The 19,848-nt window shown below is 36.5% G+C and overlaps 1 protein-coding gene across 1 annotated transcript in view; it reads left to right on the top strand.

Moving 5' to 3' along the window:
- TRMT1L (tRNA methyltransferase 1 like) overlaps positions 1-19,848 on the top strand; it is a 57,277-nt gene that overhangs the window by 14,174 nt on the left and 23,255 nt on the right. Inside the window, exons 5-10 of the mRNA XM_042780522.1 lie at positions 6,807-6,868; positions 8,228-8,357; positions 10,105-10,228; positions 10,924-11,003; positions 17,503-17,752; positions 18,114-18,326. Of these exons, the coding sequence (XP_042636456.1) occupies positions 6,807-6,868; positions 8,228-8,357; positions 10,105-10,228; positions 10,924-11,003; positions 17,503-17,752; positions 18,114-18,326 (859 nt within the window). The remainder of the gene's footprint in view (positions 1-6,806; positions 6,869-8,227; positions 8,358-10,104; positions 10,229-10,923; positions 11,004-17,502; positions 17,753-18,113; positions 18,327-19,848) is intronic.

Below are 19,848 nucleotides of genomic sequence, written 5' to 3'. Positions count from 1 at the left end.
AAGACAGGCATATGAGTTGAACATTTACCTGAGGTAGATACACTTCTTGGAGAGAACAATCATGGGAGAAAGAAGGGCTGCTTATGCACAGGGAGACAGCCCAGCGGACAGGAGTGCATGGAGGGATGACGCAGGGAAGAGGTAACTATTGGGAGGAAATATGAGGGGAGATGTTGCATTGTGGTAAATTGTGGTCAATATCATGAGACAAAGTGTAGGTGAACTGCTGTATGGAAAGTGAATTTGCTCTGTAAATTTTCACCCAAATCACAGTAAAAAAAAAAGTATTTAAAAAAAAAATCCCAAATCTTATCAAGTGAGAAGACTTCCTTGATTCCTAGATAATAAAAACTGAATGTCATAAAAATGCCAGTTTTCCACGCCTCTGATACTGTGGACCCTAGCCACCCTTCAGGTCTGGACTTGAACTCCCTCCTGTGGCTTCCAGCCAAACAATAGACAGGCATATTTATATCAGATAGATAAGCTACTTGGATTGATCAGTCATGAGAGAAAAGGGCAGTGTTTGCGCGGGGGGACAGCTAGGTGTGTGGGGGGGTAGGAGTGCATGGGAGGGAAGGACCTAGGGAAGAGGTAACTATGGGAAAGAAGTAGGAAAAGACCTTAATTACATTGTGGGGAATTGCAGTCAATGTCATGAGACAAAATGTGTATGAACGGCTGTATGGAAAATGAATTTGCTCTGTAAACTTCCATCCAAATCACAATTAAAAAATACATGTATATATCAGTTGCCTTCAAATTAATATATATGGAATTCCAGTTAAAATCCATCTTTTAAAATTATTTTAAGTTTATATGGAACTTCTGACCGCACACCTGTAGTCCCAGAAATGTGATTATATTGCGTCCCATTTACTGTATCCAATTTCTTCTTCCAGAGCAGCTAAGAAACATAATCGTAAAAACAGACTAGCCAAACAATAAAGCATACTACAAATACAATATAATAAAAATAACCTGATGACATAGAACTAGACATATCACTAGACCCAAATAGAGATCACAGAAATAGGTACCCATGTGTATGGGAATTTTATATATGAAAAGGCAACATTTCATTTTAGTGAAAAAGAATAGTTTAATTAGTAATTCTGTTATAGCTTATTATCATCTTGAAAAAGAATATCTCACCCTAATTTAAAGCAAATTTCTAATAAATTATATTATGTATTTATTAATACAGCAATATTTAGGTGACATCTGACCAAGGATGGGGGAATCTGTTCAGCCAAGACAAGAAACTGAAAAATTGTCATAAAATCTGGAATTTTTCAACTATTTGAAAACCAAAACTTTCATATGTTGAAAGAAACCAAAGATTTGAAAAGTAATTAGAAACAAATATGCAATGAATGCAGTTGTCAGATAAAAGGTTACTGTGATAGACAAAGAGCTTTGCAAATTGATTAAAAAGACTTCCCAGTAGGAGCTCTGGTAGCATAGTGCCTAAGGCACTTGACTGCTAACCAGAAGGCTGGCAGTTCAAACCCACCAGCCACTCCTTGGAAGGAAGATGGGGCAATCTACTTCCGTAGTGATACTGCCTCAGAAACCCAAGGAGGGGTTGCTGTGAGTTGGGTCTGACTCAACGGCACATAACAACAACAGTAGAGAAGTGGGTAAAAGACATGAATGACAATTCATAAGGCAAAGATAATCAAATAGCTAATAAATACTTTTAAATATATTGATTTTTCCAGTGGTTTTTTTTTAAAAAAAAAAAAAAAACTCACTGCCTTTGAGTCGATTCCACTCAGCAACCCCACCTGGGGTTTCTGAGGCAGTATCTCTGCAGAAGTAGATTGCCCAATCTTCCTCCCAAGGAATGGCTCGTGGTTTGAACCACCTGCCTTCTAATTAGCAGTCAGATGCCTTAGGCACTACACCAGAAGAGCTCCTTTCCAGTGGTTAGAAAGTGTAAATTGAAATGAAAGAGTAGTTATTTCTCAACCATCAGATTGACAAAAAGTGGAAATGGGTTTTATAATACTCTATTTAGATAAAACAAGCCAAAAATTACCTAAGTACCAACCTTAAATATATGTATACTTATGTTTCTATATGATTATATAAGCATAGACGTTGCTAAATATGATTACCAGGGATTTCACCCAAACTGGATAAAACAAGACACTTTGAGACACCCAGGAAAGACACTTGAAGTGTGCCTCAGCTATTTCCTTAACATTACTGGTTAAAGATTGTAACTAGACTCATAAGGAAGGAGAATAAGAGACTACTTCTGATGTCATCCTGTCTTTTATGTTTAAATGTACATATGAATATGTAGAAAACCATACTGACTTCTTATTAAAAAAAAAAAAGGAAACTCTTATTATTTTAATTTCAGAGTTCTTTTTTGTGCTCTTTTTTTAGACCATAGTTTAAACATTAGTGTTAGCCTCCCTCTTCCAACTTATTCTCTCCTCTTAAATGACTTGTGGTGGTAATTTTTTTTTTTTTTTTAATTGTGATTTGGGTGAAAGTTTACAGAGCAAATTCATTTTCCATACAGCCATTCATACACATTTTGTTTCATGACATTAACTGCAATTCCCCGCAATGGAACAGCTCTCTTCCCACTCGCTTCCTGTAGTTCCCTCTTCCCTATGCATTCCTTTTTCCTGAGCTACCTCCCTGTGTAAATACTGCCCTCTGTTCTCCCATGATGAATCATTCTAAGGAGTGTATCTACCTGATGTAAATGTTCACCCCTTATGCCTGTCTGCTGTTTGGCTGGAAGTCTGAAACTCAATTCCAGATGTAAACTAGGGGCCATAGTCTTGGGGGTCTCACCAGGCTCAATCAGACCAGCAAGCCTGGTCTTTTTTATGATTGTGAGTTTTGTTCCACATTATTCTCCCACTATCCAGGATCTCATGCATTGTGATGCTCTTTTACTTATTCATGGGTATGGGTTCTCATGCAGATTAGGTTGTTGGGATCTTTCACATGGTGATTTGATAGGTGAGAAGTATGATCATTTTTGTCTTACTGAGTAGTCTGTAAACCAAAAAAACCAAATCCAAAGCCATCGAGCCAATTCTGACTCATAGCAATCCTCACTGGGTTTCTGAGGCTGTAAATCTTTACAGAAGTAGGGTGCCTCATCTTCCTCCCATGGAACAGCTGGTAGGTTTGAACCACCTACCTTCTAGTTAGGAACCAAATGCCTTACCCACTATGCCACCAGAGCTCCATGAGCAGGTTGTAAAAAAAAAAAAAAAATGAAAAATCACTTCTGTCGAGTCGGATCCAACTCATAGCAACCCCTCCTTGGGTTTCTGAAGCGGTATCGCTACGAAAGTAGATTCCCTTACCTTCCTTCTGAGGAGTGGCTGATGGATATGAACCACCAGCATTCTGGTTAGCAATCAAAAAGTAGTTGGTAAATATGTTGAGGATAGAGCCAACAAGATCTGCTGATGAATTGGATGTAAGATTTGAGAGAGTTTGTAATGCTTGGGTTTGAAACTTGAGCTAGAGAAATGGAATTGTCCTTTACTAGCTGGAGAATACTACATGTAGGGAAGAGCAGGACCTCAAATTTGGACAAGTAAAGATTGAAAAGTGTCTAAGTGTCAGGTAGGCTGTAGGAGTATAAGTGTGGATATTTGAGAAAAGGATTGAGCTAGAGAGATATATTTGGGAGTTATTAAAATATAGATGGCATTTAAAGCCATGAGACTAAATGGGTATATAACGCAAACGCGACACATTGCTGTGGAGTCAGATCTAACTCATAGGGACCCTTCCTTGGGTTTCTGATGCAGTATCACTACAGAAGTAGATTGCCTAGCCAATAAGAATCTGTTGTTTTGGTTATCTACTGCCGCTGTAATAAAGAATACCACAAGTGGATGGCTTTAACAAAAGGATTTATTCTCTTATAGTTTAGGAAGCTAGAAGTCCAAGTTCAAAGTGCCAGTTCTAGGAGCTGAGTGACGGCCCCTTGACCTTGGGCTTCAGTTCTGCCTCTTGCTCCTGGCCCACTGAAGCTGGAGGTATCTCTTGACCAAAGCAGCTGCTGGTTAGTGAGGCAGACAAACCCAAGGTTGACAGGTAAAATGGTACAGTCCCAAAATTATCAAGCAATACAGCAGGCCACTAGTTCAAGTCCAGAAACAGTCTCAAGATCAACAGACAACATGGCAGGCCATTGAGATGAAGGCTCGGCCAAATGCAGGATCCAGATGTGCCAAAAAGCTCAGAGGTCTTTCTCACGACTTCTCCTTTTGTACTAGAAGCAGACCACATCCCTCAGGCAACTGCTCAGCTGCTCACAACAGATTCCACCATGGAGTTGATCACTAGTCTCATCATGGGGAATAACTACATCCTGCTGCCCAGCCAGTTAAAACCAGGTCCACCCAAGTTGACATGTAACTACCACACCTTAAAGGGCCAAATCCTGGGGAATTTCAACATTTAAAAGTAAGAGAAATGATTGGATATAAGAAAAAAAGGCATTAGAGATAACTTAGAGGCTTTGAGTTAGAAGTAACTATAAGGCATTATTGTTAATAGGAAAACTAAAAAAGAGACTTAGTTCAAGAAGAATGATAAATTTAGTTTTTAACAAGAAGATTTTGAGATGCTGACCCAAAACTCAGACATAGATCTTTAAGAGATAGATACCTGCCACTGGGTCTAGTCCAGCTTGTGAACCTATCAGAATAAAATGTTGCCCAGTTCTGCATCATCCTCACAATCACCAGCATGTATGAGTCCATCACTGTAGCTGTTGTGCCAACCCATCTCAATGAAGGTCTCCTTTGCCTTTGCTGGCCCTCTGCTTTACCAAACATGGTATCATCCTCTAGCAATTGATCCCTTCTGATGATGTATCCAAAGCAAGCAAGTCAAACAGTGTTCTGTTGTGATCCATAATGTTTTCATTGGCTAATTTTTGAAAGTGCATTACCAGGCCTTTCTTCCTAGTCTGTCTTAGTTCTCGAAGATCTGCTGAAACCTGTCCACCGTGGGTAACCCTTCTATTAATTGAAATAATGGTGGCATTACCTCCAGCATTACAGTAACATACAAGCTACTACAATGTAACAAACGGACAGATAAATGATACCAAGAAAAAAAAAAAAACACTGTCACTGAGTCGGTTCTGACTCACAGTGACCATACAGGACAGAGTAGAACCATCCCATAAAGTTTCCAAGACTGTAAATCTTCACAGAAGCAGACTGTCTCGTTTCTCTCCCATAGAGCAGCTAGTGGGTTTGAACCACCGACCTTTTGGTTAGCAGCCGAGTGCTGACAGATAAATGATAGAGATCCTTAATAAGTGAGTGGAAGTAGGGTCTAATTCTCAGAATTTAGTCTGTAAACAGAGATGTAATTTGGGATTTCTTTCCACAGGGGAGATGATAGGAATCATAAAAGGAGTTAAAATTACCAAGAAAATGAGAAAAAAGGCACACAGTAGGCAAAACCTAAGGGATATATACATTTTAGGGTACAAGACAAATTATATATGGAGAAAATATTAAAGTTGTCAGGAATTTCATTTTACTTGGATCCAGGAGTCATTGTCCATAAAAGCAGCAGTGTCAAATCAAATGACATGTATTGCATTGGGCTAACCTGAAAAAGACTTTTGTTGTTATGTGCTGTTGAGTCGGACCCAACTCATAGCGACCCCTCCTTTGGTTTCCGAGGCAGTATCACTACGGAAGTAGATTCTCCAACCTTCCTTCCGAGGAGTGGCTGGTGGGTTTGAGCTGCCAGCCTTCTGGTTAGCAATCAAGTGCCTTAGGTACTCTGCTACCAGAGCTCCCAAAAAAGACCTCTAAAATTCTAAAAAGCAAAGATGTCACTTTGAGGACTAAGGTGTCTCTGACCCAAGCCATGGTGTTTTCAGTTATACGCATGGCAAAAGCTAGACAGTGAGTAAGGAAGACTAAAGAAGAATTGATGCTTTTGAGTTATGGTGTTGGTGAAGAATATTGAATATACCATGGATTGCAGAAGAACAAATAAATCTGCCTTGGAAAAACAGCCAGAATCCTCTTTGTAAGTGAAGATGGTTAGCCTTCCTCTCATGTACTTTGGATATGTTACCAGGAGGGACCAGTCATGCTTGATAAATTAAAATGTCAACAAAAAAGAGAAAGACCCTCAACTAGATGGGTCTTCCTCTTTTCTGACACAGTGGCTACAGTAACAATGGGCTGAAACAGCAACAATAGTGAGGATGGCGCAGGACCAGACAATATTTCATTCTGTTGTATGTAGGGTCACTGTGAGTTGGAGCTGACTCAGCATCACCTAACAACAACAACAAGGATACAAGAGGGGAAAGACAATTTGTGAAGAACAGTAAGAAGGTTAGAGAGACAACCAAGATAATGCCATGTCATAAAAAAGAAGCTGTGTAGTCATAATTAGGGCATAATGCAAAGAGGCTGAAACTTAAGAAAAAGTCATGGTGGCAGAGAATAGATGATTAAAACCAAGACTCAAAGAATGCTGGCAGAACCAGGATTCAAATTGGATCTCCTGGCTTTTTTTTTTTTTTTTAAATGCTTGTTTTAATTTTTTTATTTTTGGTGAGATATATTTCTTAAAATACTGTGTTATATATAACAAGTATATAAATTAAGGCAACTGCATTGAATTAAATTGTGACATTACAAATATAAGAATAATCTCAGTTTTTGTAAAGTAAAATTCGCTAATAATTTTTCTAGAATTAAGTGTAATAATATTTAATAATAATTAAATATTTAGTAAGCAATGATAAGAGAACTAGCTGTTCTTTATTGTAGGTTACAGGATGTGCATCTGTCACTTACCTTGTCGACCAATCAAACCAAATATTGGAGAACAGGTAAACAGAAATTTATTTATTTATTTATTTTCTATTTTTAAATTTAGCCCTCTTTAAAGAAAGTACAATTTTTACTTGCTTGGTTTTGCATGTGGTTTACTTTAGGATTCAGATTTTATGCATCAGTTCACACTCATCCTTCCTATTATTTTTTTTTTAAAGTTTACAAAAGACAGAATCAAGAAACTTTCTGAAATCTTAACTTCTTTAAAAGTACGTATGTTACTTTGGTTAGGCCCGTTTGGGAAAACAAAGAATGAAATACTTTTTAGTGATACTATCCTGAATGTTTACTAGCTTTAATGAGTCTTCATTGTTAAGTTTTCTTTGGGGTGACTAAAAACAGGAAAGTTTTTAGATAGGAAAAAAGTGATAGTCCTAAGCAGTAGTTAGGACAGTGCCCGGTCCATCACACCCTATTCAAGATTTCTTGAATATGATAACCACTGTACAGGAAGGAACCCTTGCAGTGTTCTTGACTATTTATTCACAATAAGGTCCAAATTAAATAGGAGGTAAAAGCACTAAGAGTAAAAGGCATCAAGACTGATAGCTTTCTTTTGGGAAGTCATAAAAAAAGCCACTAGACTGGTGTTTTGTTCTCAAATTAAGAAATTATGAAGTGAGAATTTTTTACTTGGGAGAGTATACCTTTTGTTACGTCCCTAACATTCAGTGGATTGCTAGAAGTGGCTCAAATTTTCAGAAATCTTATAAGCAGGTTGTTAGACATTAAAAATTACTGCTTACCTAGCATTAAAAATTAAATTACATAAATTTACAATGAAATTCATTACATTAAAATCAAAGATAACAAATACTCAAAATTTACTACTCTTTATTTTACTATTAACATATGTCCTCTTTTGGTTGGTGGAAATGCTCTATTATGGTACAATACTGTACATCTCTTCCTAAATTCTCATTTAGTGAAGTCACATTGGTCACTTGAAATCTGTCACAATTGTAGCTTGAAATCAGCCACAGTGGACCTGTTTATACCACAGAAATCTGCAAATGCTGCAAATCGGAGCTTTATTTTTCTAGAGAGCTAGTTGATAAATATTTACCAATATATCATTGCTAACATTACACCATTTGTAATTGCAGGTTATAGAAAATAGTGTACATTTGTTTGCTGAATGGAATGAATAAGGAAAATAGACTTGTAGCTGATTTTAAAGTAAGGTTTAAAATCATGTAAATATAGGTAAGGAAGTGTAAAGATCCTTACGAAGTCACTTGGCAAAATTAATACTATAAAACACATGACATCCTAGTATACTTAAATTTGCAGACTTAACACTCCATTTATGTCTTAGTAACTTACTTATTTTAATTAAATTCTCTATTTAATAGATATCCAGTAAAATGGGCGCCCATTATCATTGCGTCATTTGTTCAGCAACAATCACCCGAAGGACTGATATGTTAGGACATGTTAGGCGCCACGTGAATAAGGGAGAGACTAAATCCAGGTATTTTGCTGGTAAGTTGAGCAATCTTACTAGTATATTGGGTCTTTTTTTATACATTAGGCAGATAAAATGTAGTGATTTAACCAAATCATTTTGTTGACTATCAATCTCTTCAGGTTTTGTTTTTTTTCTGTGAGGCTTGCAATGTTAGTATTCAACTGTTCTCAACAAATATGTCTAATAAAGAGAATAGAAAAAGCAAGCAACATATAGGTAGTATAATGAAAGATTGTAAGATTATATTCTTTCCTGATGAAAACTCCTACACTGATAACTATGTTATTCTACTGTTGGAAAAAGAAGGAAGAGTGAAATAAAGACTATTATTCTGAGTGATTTCGTATCATTAATAGCTTATTATTGGTTCGACTCGATAGCACATAACAACAACAATAATAGCTTATTATTACTTAAGTGGCCTTTTTCAATAAATCCTAATACCCTAAAACAATCATTGTATGTAGTAAATTAACTTATCTCCTATGTATCTTTTAAAGAATTGATAAAATAGTCACTGAAATAATTTTTTATAGAGCTTAATTGTTTTTCAGAACCTGGTGTAAGAAAGATTGACTTTGGAGATATGTGACATGTCTTTTTAGTGGGTATAGAAAGATACACAACACTAGGAAGGGTAACTGGCATTGTAAGAGAAATGTGGTTATTATAGTTATTATTAATGTTCTCATTGTAATATTATCAAGAAGTCCAACCATAAAGGATCTCAATTATTTCTTCCTGTATGTCTCATCGCTTATATATTTAAACTATATGCACACAAACATCAGTTTATTTCATTTGAGTTTACAGCTAAATGATTCCAATATATATAGAATCTTTTTTCCATTAATTTCTAGCTGTTTAAATGTCATATGTGATTTAAAACATCATTATGAGAGAGTATGCTGAAGTCCACCATATTCAGGAAATAGACTGATTCTTAGCCAGCCACAGTGACTAATGGAATATAACCATGAAGAAATACTAATTTTCTAGTGATTATATCATAATAAAAGGAGCTCTGGTGGTGCAGTGCCTGAGGCATTTGACTGCTAACCAAAAGGTTGGCAGTTCATACCCACCAGCTGCTCCACAGAAGGAAGATGGGGCAATCTACTTCCATAAATATTTACCACCTTGGAAACCCAAAGGAGGTTGCTATGAGTCAGAATCTACTGGATGGCAGTGAGTTTTGAGTTTATATCATAATAAAAGGAGCTCTGTTGAAGTAGTTGGTTAAGACATATGCCTGTTAACCAAGAGGTTTGTGGTTTGAACCCACCAGCCACTCCACAGGAGAAAGATGGAGTGGTCTGCTTCTGTAAAGATTTATAGCCTGGGAAACCCAGTGGGGAGTCGCTATGAGTCGGAATCAACTTGATGCTAGTGAGTTTGTTTTTTTAATATCACAATAAAATATATATTTGTTGTGATGATTTACTAGCACAGTGTAGTGTTTTATGAGTTATAAAGGTATTTTAGGATTTTATGCTATTTTTGATTGTTCTTAATTAGATATCATAATACAGATGTATTGATGTGCTAGGCCGTCAAGAATTTAATAAATTAATAAACTAACTTTCATTCATAAAATATTTAACTGAGTGGACTCTTCTGTACACAATGCAAATAAAATCGGTTGATTTTTGTTTTTATTTTTGTAGCCAAATGATTGTGTTAACACAAAATAATGTAAAAGTATTTTTCAAAATGTATGTATTTCCTTAGAAATCTTTCTTTTTTTCCCCCTCATCTTAGCTTCTACTGCTAAACCACCTAATGAAATTTTGAAAGAGGCAGACACGGATGTACAAGTTTGTCCTAATTATTCTATACCTCAAAAAACAGATTCTTATTTTAATCCCAAAATGAAACTAAATCGGTAAGATAAATTGAAGAAAGGGTAATGGGTATTTCAAATCATTCATATGTACCTTCTCTTAACTTTTATGTTCAAGTGCATTAAAATTGAAAACTAGACATGGAATGAAAATAATCCACCATTTTAGTATCATCTCAGAATAATTGTTTCTTTTCTCTTTTTTTTTTTTTTGCCAAACTAATTTCCCTCTCAGAGAGTAAAATAGGTCTAATGTTATATAATTAGCGAGCAGATTGGTGTTTTTGTGGGCTTGTTTTATTTATATAATCATTTATAGTGAATAATAGTTAATAGAACCCAAATAACTTCATAATTAAACAAAATTGTAGAACTTTAACTACTAAGTTAGGAATATGTTGTTAGATCTCTTTATAAAATAGTTTGTAACCAGAAACCCTAGTTCTTAATTCTGTTAAATGAAATAAAATCACCTAAATAGTGAAGCGGGAGCTCTAGCAGCATAGTGCCTGAGGCATTTGACTGCTAACCAGAAGGCTGGTGGTTCAAACCCACCAGCCACCCCTCAGAAGGAAGGTTGGGCTACCTACTTCCATAGTGATACCACCTTGGAAACCCAAGGAGGGATCTCTGTGAGTCGGATCCGACTCCACGGCCATGGGTTTGGTTTGGTGTTTGGTTAAATAGTGAAGCCATGATACAGTAAAATTATTTCAAATTATTACACTGCCTTCTAGACAGCTAATATTCTGTGCATTGGCTGCTTTGGCTGAGGAACGAAAACCTTTGGAATGTCTAGATGCCTTTGGAGCCACTGGTAAGTAATGAAGCCTTTTTAGAACTTCATTTTATTTCTTAGATTTCTGTAGTATATATATTTTTAGAGCATTTACATGGATAAATTCTTGCTTATTTTATCCCTTTGGTAAATACACTATGTTCTTCCTCCTGTATGTTTTGTAAATTGGTAGTTAGATTTTAAGGTTTGATTAGATTCAGATTTTTTTTTTTTTTTTTGGAAGACTAGTTTATAGATAGGAGCTCTGATGGCATAGTGCCTAAGGCACTTGACTGGCTGGCAGTTCAAACCCACCAGCCACTCCTCGGAAGGAAGGTTGGGCAGTCTGTTTCCGTAGTGATACTGCCTCGGCAACCCAAGGAGGGATCGCTGAGTCGGTCTGACTTGACGGCACATAACAACAACAACAAGTTTTTAAGTAGCAGTTTACTTCACTCAGAAGGTATCTAGTACCTCTCTTTTTGTTGTGTGATGATCATTGACTAGCCATTAGGCAGTGGGGTAAAGTGAAATTTTAAAAATTGAGAACATTTTTCCCAAAAGGATTTTGAAGGTAGATAAAATACAATGAAAAGAATAGAAAAAGTGTAAAAATCTACTTATACTAATCTGTCTTTCTTCTTAAATGTTATAGGAGGTACTCTTAAGAAGCTTGTACTAAAAGCTTTTTTTATTTAAAGATCTTTTTTGTTCCTTATTTCTAGCATCCCTGTGATTGCATTTTTTTTTATTGTGATTTGGGTGAAAGTTTACAGAGCAAATTCATTTCCCATACAGTAGTTCATATATACTTTGTCTCATGACATTGACTACAACTTCTCACAATGGAACAGCTCCCCTCTCACTTCCTCCCCATAGTTATCTCTTCCTTGTGTCCATCCCTCCATGTGCTCCTGACCCCTGCGCTGTCTCCCTGTGCTTATATAGCCCTTCTGTTCTCCCATGATTGTTCTCTCCAAGGAGTGTATCTACCTCAGGTAAATGTTCACCTCATATGCCTATCTTTTGTTTGGCTGAAAGTCAGAAGAGTGGGTTTAGTTCTAGACCTGAAGGGCAGCTAGGAGCCATAGTCTCAGGGGTTCCATCAGGCTCTATCAGACCAGCAAATCTGGTCCTTTTTTTTTTCAAATGATTTTGAGTTTTGTTCCACAAATCTTAGGAAGCTTGCACTAAAAGGGAAAAACCATTGATTAGTTCTTCCTCCTAAGCTCCTTTCCTCAGAGAAAAGTAATTGGTTAATAGCATGGACTATAGAGCTTAACTGCTTTGGGGTTCAGATTCTCATTTCATTATATAGCCACAGGAAACTGTTTCAAAATCCTCATCTGTAAAAAAGGGAGGAATAGTAGTACCTACCTTATAATAAAGGACAACACTTAAACATTCATCTTCCAGTTGAAAGGTTGATGGTTCAGACCTACCCAGTGGCTCCGCAGGAGAAAAGACCTGGCATTCTGCTCCTGTGAAGATTACAGGGAAGAAAACCCCCTATCACAAGGGGTCACTTTGAGTTGAAGTCAACTTGACAGCACAAAACAATAAAACTCTACAATAATGTGAAAATTAAGTAAAATAATACACGTAAAAAGAATTATCCCTGGTACATAGTAAATGCTGTAGAAGTATTAGGTATCAAAATTATTATGTTAGTACTAATTCCTATACTACTAGCAGCAGCAGCAGTGTCTCAGTGTAATATGGTAAAAGTGATAAAATGATGCTTCTAAGCATCTGAGCCACTCAAACTTGATATTTGAATAATTTTCAGTCTTCTTTTTCCCTCTTCTGTCCCCACATCCACTCAGTCACTAGGTCTGTTCTAATATTTCTTTCATAATATGACTAATTTTCTTTTTCCATACTATTATCCATCAATTATTTTTCTGACAGTAATCTCTAATTGGTACCCTTGCATCCAGTCATTTCTCTCCATTCCAATCTGTCTTGCATGTTATTGCCAAAGCAGCCTTCCCTCTGAAGAACTATGTTGATAATGTTACCCCTCAATCAAAAAATTCATGCTGCTTTGTTGCCTAAATAGAATCTAAACTTCTCAGACTACAGTTTAATAGCCTCCATAATCTGGTACTAGCTATAAACTTACCCAAATTTATTTCCCCGTGTTTTCCCTCATACAACCCTTTACCTCTATTCTTTTTACATCTGAAATCATTAATGTCTAGGAAAGATGTTTACAGCCTTTTTTTTTTTTTTTTAATGTGCCTTTATAAACTTACATCAGGTACATCAAGTCATTTTGCATGTTTCTTCATCCCTAAAATGAGGACATTAGAATTTATCTCACAGACTTGTGAAAATATGGGGAAAAAGTATATATAAAATCTGTATGATACCTACCCAACCCACTGCCATCAAGTCAGATCCAACTCACAGCGACCCCTCCTTGGATTTCCAAGGCAGTATCACTATGGAAGTAAATTGCCCAACCTTCCTTCTGAGGAGTGGCTGGTGGGTTTGAACCATCAGCTTTCTATAGCACATGATAGATACTATTTTTTTCTATTTATGCAGCATGTGCACAGAAAAGATAGTCAATACTACCAACACATAGGAGTTTTCTAGTCCATTTTCAATGGGTTTGTGACACCATCTCATTTTGTAATGAATGCTTCTTAGGGCTGTAATCCAGTAGGTGTGGAAAGCCTGTGAGAAAGGATTTTCCTGTTCTGAATTAACTGTGATCATTTGCTGAGTGAATAAAGTTGTTCTTCGTAATTCACAATGATACTGTTTGAAAAGTGTTAGTCATTGAAAGTTGTTTTCATATTTTGGTGCATGCAGGTAAAGTTTAACAGGAGGCATTTCAACTTCCCATCCTCCCTTTAAGCAGACCAACTCTGCTTTCACCCAAATTGTATACTGATTGCTCTTGAAGATTTTGTTTTTAAAAGAATTCCATTGTAAGAAAAACCAACAAAGAAAACAGTCACCACCACCTACTATTCACAAAATACAGAACTTATCTGGGTATTTTATTTAAACAAAGTTTTTTGGTTTTTTTTTTCCTTACATCTAGCATTCCTGTGATTGCATTTTTTCTTTTTTTTTTAATTGTGATTTGGGTGAAAGTTTACAGAGCAAGTTCACTTTCCATATAGCATTTCACATACACTTTGTCTCATGACATTGACTGCAATTTCCCACAATGCAGCAGCTCCTCTCCCACTTCCTCCCCATAGTTACCTCTTCCCTGTGTCCATCCCTCCGTGCATTCCTGACCCCTGAGCTGTCTCCTGTGCATACACAGCTCTTCTATTCTCCCATGATTGTTCTCTCCAAGGAGTGTATCTACTTAGTGAAAATGTTCCTTTTATATGCTTGTCTTTTGTTTGGCTGGAAGCCAGAAGAGTGAGTTCAGTTCCAGACCTGAAGGGTGGCTAGGAGCCATAGTTTCAGTGGTTCCATCAGGCTCTATAAGACCAGCAGTTCTGGTCTCCCTTTTTTTTTTTTCCAAATGATTTTGAGTTTTGTTCCACATTATTCTCCCATTTTATCCAGGATCTCCTACATAGATCCCCCTCTGAGTGGTTGACAGTGGTAGCTGGGCCTCATCTAGTTCTTCTGGTCTCATAGTCGTATAGGCTGAGGATTGCATGGTGTACCAGTCACTTAGACGGATTGTTTCCATGAATCTTTGGTTTTCTTCATTCTTTTTTGTTCTGGATGAGGAGAGACCCATTGTTGCATCTAGATGGCCGCTTGCAAGCTTCTAAGATCCCAGTCACTACTCAACAAAGTAGGATGTGGAACAATGATTTGTGTAGTATGTTACGCCAGTTGAGCTTGATGTCTCCTGTGATTATGGTCCCGAGTCCTCAGGTCCAACTACTTGCTCCCTCTGGGAAGCTGGCTGTGGCCAAGTGACTACAACCTTGTCCCTTGTCAGCTCTACTATATACCTGGGAATTCTTACAGAACATACCAATACACTTGTAGAACCATTGTCTGCCAACCCTGTACATGGTCTTAGACACACTCCTCCCTGCATGTTGTTGTTGTTGTTGTTGTTATGTGCCATTGAGTCAGCCCCGACTCATAGCGACCCCTCCTTGGGTTGCTGAGGCAGTATCACTACGGAAGTAGATTTCCCAACCTTCCTTCCGAGGAGTGGCTGGTGGGTTTGAACCACCAGCCTTCTGGTTAGCAGTCAAGTGCCTTAGGCACTATGCTACCAGAGCTCCTTCCTCCCTGCATAGCCATACCTAATAGTTCAGCCTGTCCACCCATATATCCACATTTGCCTTCACTGACAATGCAGTATTACATGCACAAAAGGGTTCATCTTTGTTGTCTGTACCTCCCATGTACCTCTCTCTGTCTTCCTCTTCCTCAGTACCACCATGTTGATCACTCACTTTGCCCTTCTTTTCACCCAAATCAGTACTTGTCTCTACCTATCTAACAGTGTTCCCTCCCCTCTCCTCCCACCCCTGGTAACCAACAAAGAGAATTTCCTTCCATATATAAACCTTTCCTTGACTTTTTACGATAAAGGACTAATACAGTATTTGTCCTTCTGTCCTTATTTCACTCAACATAATGTCCTCCAAGGTCATCTACGTTACACAGTGTTTTGCAGGTTCTGTGTTATTCTTTGGGGCTACATAGTATTCCATCGTGTGTATGTACCATAGTTTGGTTATCTGTTCTTCAGTTAATGGACACCTAGGTTATTTCCATCTTTTAGCTATTATAAATAGTGCTGCAATGAACATGGGTATGCTTATATCTGTTCTTGTCCTGGCTCTCACTTCTTTAGGATATATACCTAGTAAAGGAATGGCTAGGTCAAATGGTATTTCTAATTCCAACTTTTGAAGGAATCACCATACTGCTTTCCACAGTGGTTGTACCATTTTACAGTCCGTCCCACCAACAGTATATGAGAGTCCCAATCTTTCTGCATCATTGCCAGCATTTGTTACTTTCTGTCTTGTTGAACTTTGCTACTAGTATTGGGGCAAGATGGTATCTCATAAACAAAGATCATTTTTAAAGTTTTCTAAGTATTAAAAATATTAAGCACATTTTTTCAAACAGACTTTTTAGAGCTGTTTTAGGTTTACAGAGAAATTGTTCCGAAAGTACAGAGTCCTGATATGTCCCCTCTCTCCCTTGCAGTTTCTTCTATTATTAAAATCTTGTACTTGTGTGGTACAGGTGCTATAATTGATGAGCCAATATCGATACATTATTTTTAACTAAAGTACATAGTTTATATTATGGTTCTCTCTTTGTATTATAAGGTTGTGTGGATTTTGACAAATGTATAATATCATGTGTCTGCCAATTTAGTATCATACAAAATCGTTTCACCACCCTAAAAATGCTTTCTATTCATTCTACACCCCTTCCTCCTCATCTCCTGGTAACCACTAATCTTTTTAATGTCCTTACGCTTTTTTGCCTTTTCCATAATGTTACATAATTGGAATCATACAGTATGTAGATTTTTCAGGCTGGGTTCTTTGACGTAACAAAGATTAGTAGACTGTATATATGAGTGTGGCTGGTTTCTCTGTTCCATTCTCTCTTTAGATCTATTTGTTTATGTCTTTGCCAATATCACACTGTCTTAATAGGTTTATAGTTAAGTCTTAAAGAGCTTCATTCTTCTTCAGAATTGTGTTGGCTATTCTAGTCTTTTGCCTTTCTATATAAAATTTAGAATCTTTTTGTGGATATCCACAAAATAACTTGTTAGGATTTTTATTAGGATTGTGTTGAATTTGTAGATCTTGTTGGAAATAATTGACACCTTAATAATGCTAAGTCGTCTTATCCATAAACCCACCACCCGTCTGTCAGTTTGTCGTACTGTGGTGGCTTGCGTGTTGCTATGATGCTGGAAGCTATGCCACCGGTATTTCAAATACCAGCAGGGTCACCCATGGTGGACAGGTTCCAGCGGAGCTTCCAGACTAAGACAGACTAGGAAGAAAGGCCTGGCAGTCTACTTCTGAATATTAGCCAATGAAAATCTTACGGATCACAACAGACTATTATCTAATATAGTGCTGTAAGATGAGTTCCCTACATTTGAAGACTTGTACAGTAGCTGCAAAAATGGACTCAAACATACCAGTAGTCATGAAGATCACACGCTATGCTTCATTCTGCTGGAGCCAACTCAGTGGCAACTAACCACTTCCATGAACATGGGATATCTCCCCATTTATTTAGCTCTGTGATTTCTTTCATTGGAATTTTGTAGTTTTCCTCATATAGGTCCTGTATGTATTTTTTACATTTATACCCAATCATTTCATTTTTTTGTTGATAGTATAGGGTTGTATTTTTAGTTTTAATTTCTAAAATTTATTTTGATCCCTTTTCCTGAAAAGCTTTGTTGTAAGAGAGTAGCATAAGAATTATTTATGAAAATACTTTTTGAAACAACTTATTTTTGTTATTTATAAGTTCTTTGTTGTCATCATAGTCTTATTATTTAATTATTACAGTTTAAAAACTCATTTTCCTCCCCATTTCTCCTAAGGGATAATGGGATTACAATGGGCAAAGCATCTTGGAAATGCAGTAAAGGTTACAATTAATGACTTGAATGAAAACTCTGTGACATTGATCCAGGAAAACTGCCATTTAAACAAATTAAAAGTAGTGGTGGACAGTAAGGAAAAGGAAGAGAGTGATAATGTTCTTGAAGAAGGAGAGGAATACCTTGGTAATATTAAGGTGACGAAAATGGATGCCAATGTACTGATGCATTTGAGATCTTTTGATTTCATGTAAGTGAAAAAGAATTTCTTTGTTACTTTCTAAAGTGATCTTTTATTTCTTGTTTGTTTTTAATTAAGATAGTTTCTTGTTGTTTTTGTTGTTTATTTAATGCAGTTTTTGTCTTTAGCCTAAAGAAAGCACTAAGAAATTTTCTAGCATTTGAAATAAAATTCATGACACTTTTCCTCTAAACTAATTTTTACATATACATGTGATCAGTTTATTACTTACTTTAAAATCAGAATTATTTCTCTAAAATAGATTTGTAAAATAATTTTGAATCCATGAAATTTTTTCATTAGCAAGAATTACAGTGATATAATTTTGATTATTAATGATTTCAATATGTATGTATTCTTTTGATCCTAGACATCTAGATCCTTTTGGAACATCAGTGAACTATCTAGATTCTGCTTTCAGAAATATAAGAAACCTTGGCATAGTGTCAGTGACTTCTACAGATATCAGTTCTTTATATGCCAAAGCACAACATGTTGCCCGGCGTCACTATGGCTGTAACATTGTCCGAACCGAATATTACAAGGAACTAGCAGCCAGAATTGTTGTAGCTGCGGTAGCAAGGTACCAAATTACCAACATGTACCTCATATGTTTTGGTATATGATAAAAAAAAAAAAAAATATTACAAAAAGTGCTTATCTCATTTTTCAAACTATGCTCAAAATATAAATTCTATATTCATATCTGTAATCTTAATACGTTTGCTAATCTTATAACTGTTCGAATTTGATTTAAAAACTTACGCTTGATAAGAGTTGAACATGTACCTGAGGTAGATACACTCCTTGGAGAGAACAATCATGGGAGAAAGAAGGGCTGTTTATGCACAGGGAAACAGTTCAGGGGGCCGGAGTATATGGAGGGATGGACACAGGGAAGGGGTAACTATCGGGAGGAAGCGAGAGGGGAGCTGTTGCATTGGGGTAAATTGTAGTCAGTGTCATAAGACTACGTGTGTGTGAACTGCTGTATGGAAAGTGAATTTGCTCTGTAAACTTTCACCCAAATCACAATGAAAAAAAAAAGAAAAAAAGCTTATGTTGAAATACTTACTTTACTCTAACTTAAAATGGCATTAAAAAGTAAAGTAGTGAGAAAGAAAATAAAAAATTAAAGTTCGAAACAGTTTATTCCAACAGTGTAGGGTAGGTGTGGGATAATATGAAAAAGGAAAGCAAAATACTGTTTTTAGATTTAGAAACAATAATTTGTTTCACGTCCATTTCATATTTATGTGCAAAGTTTAATTAAAATGATGGCTTACACACTTGACTCTGCAAAATTATATTATCTATAAAATAAAAAGTTCTTGCTGTATGGAAAGTGAATTTGCTTTGTAAATTTTCAAACAAATCACAATTTAAAAAAAAAAACACTTCTCTTTTTTCATCAGAATTTCTAAACAATTGAAGATTCAAGAAAGATTTTTTTTTGAGTATTCATTATTTGTAGAAGTTGATGCTAAAAGATAAGAGGAACCACCTGACTCTGCTTTTTTTTAAAGAGTTTATGATCTAGTTTGAACATTTGGAAAATCGTTTGCCTTTATTTACAGGAAATAACATCCCGATACATTATCAGTTCTTTCAATTTTTTAATACCATTATAGTTCTAAGGACTATTGGCTAGGTAACAGTAGATGTGTAAGCTCACATGGAATGTAAATAATGGATAATCAGCCAGCTCATTCGTTAGCTCCAACATTAGTTTCACAGCATTTAGATTGCATTTTCTACCTCAGCATAAATGCACATAATTAAACTTCATACACCTTCAGGGTTATGCCTAATTAACTGAAAACTCTGATGTAAAAAATGTTTACATACCAAAGACCTACTGTATGTGTTCTAAAATGTTTATAATATAATACAATAAATACAACTTAATATATATGAAATAGGTTTGTTGTTAAGTGCCGTCGAGTCGTTTCCAACTCATGGCAACCCCACGCACAGCAGAACGAAACACTGCCCGATCCCGCGCCAGCCCCACAGTCCCTGCTATACTTGAGCCCATCATCGCAGCCACCGTGTCAATCCATCTCGTTGAAGGCCTCCCCCTCTTTCGTCAACCCTCCACCCTA

Source organism: Orycteropus afer, unplaced genomic scaffold (genome assembly GCF_000298275.1).
Source record: "Orycteropus afer afer isolate SDZICR_OR568_19922 unplaced genomic scaffold, OryAfe1.0 scaffold00043, whole genome shotgun sequence".
NCBI classification, from domain to species: Eukaryota; Metazoa; Chordata; class Mammalia; order Tubulidentata; family Orycteropodidae; genus Orycteropus; species Orycteropus afer.
Note: the sequence above shows the minus strand (reverse complement) of the source record. Positions and strands in the feature narration are given on the sequence as shown.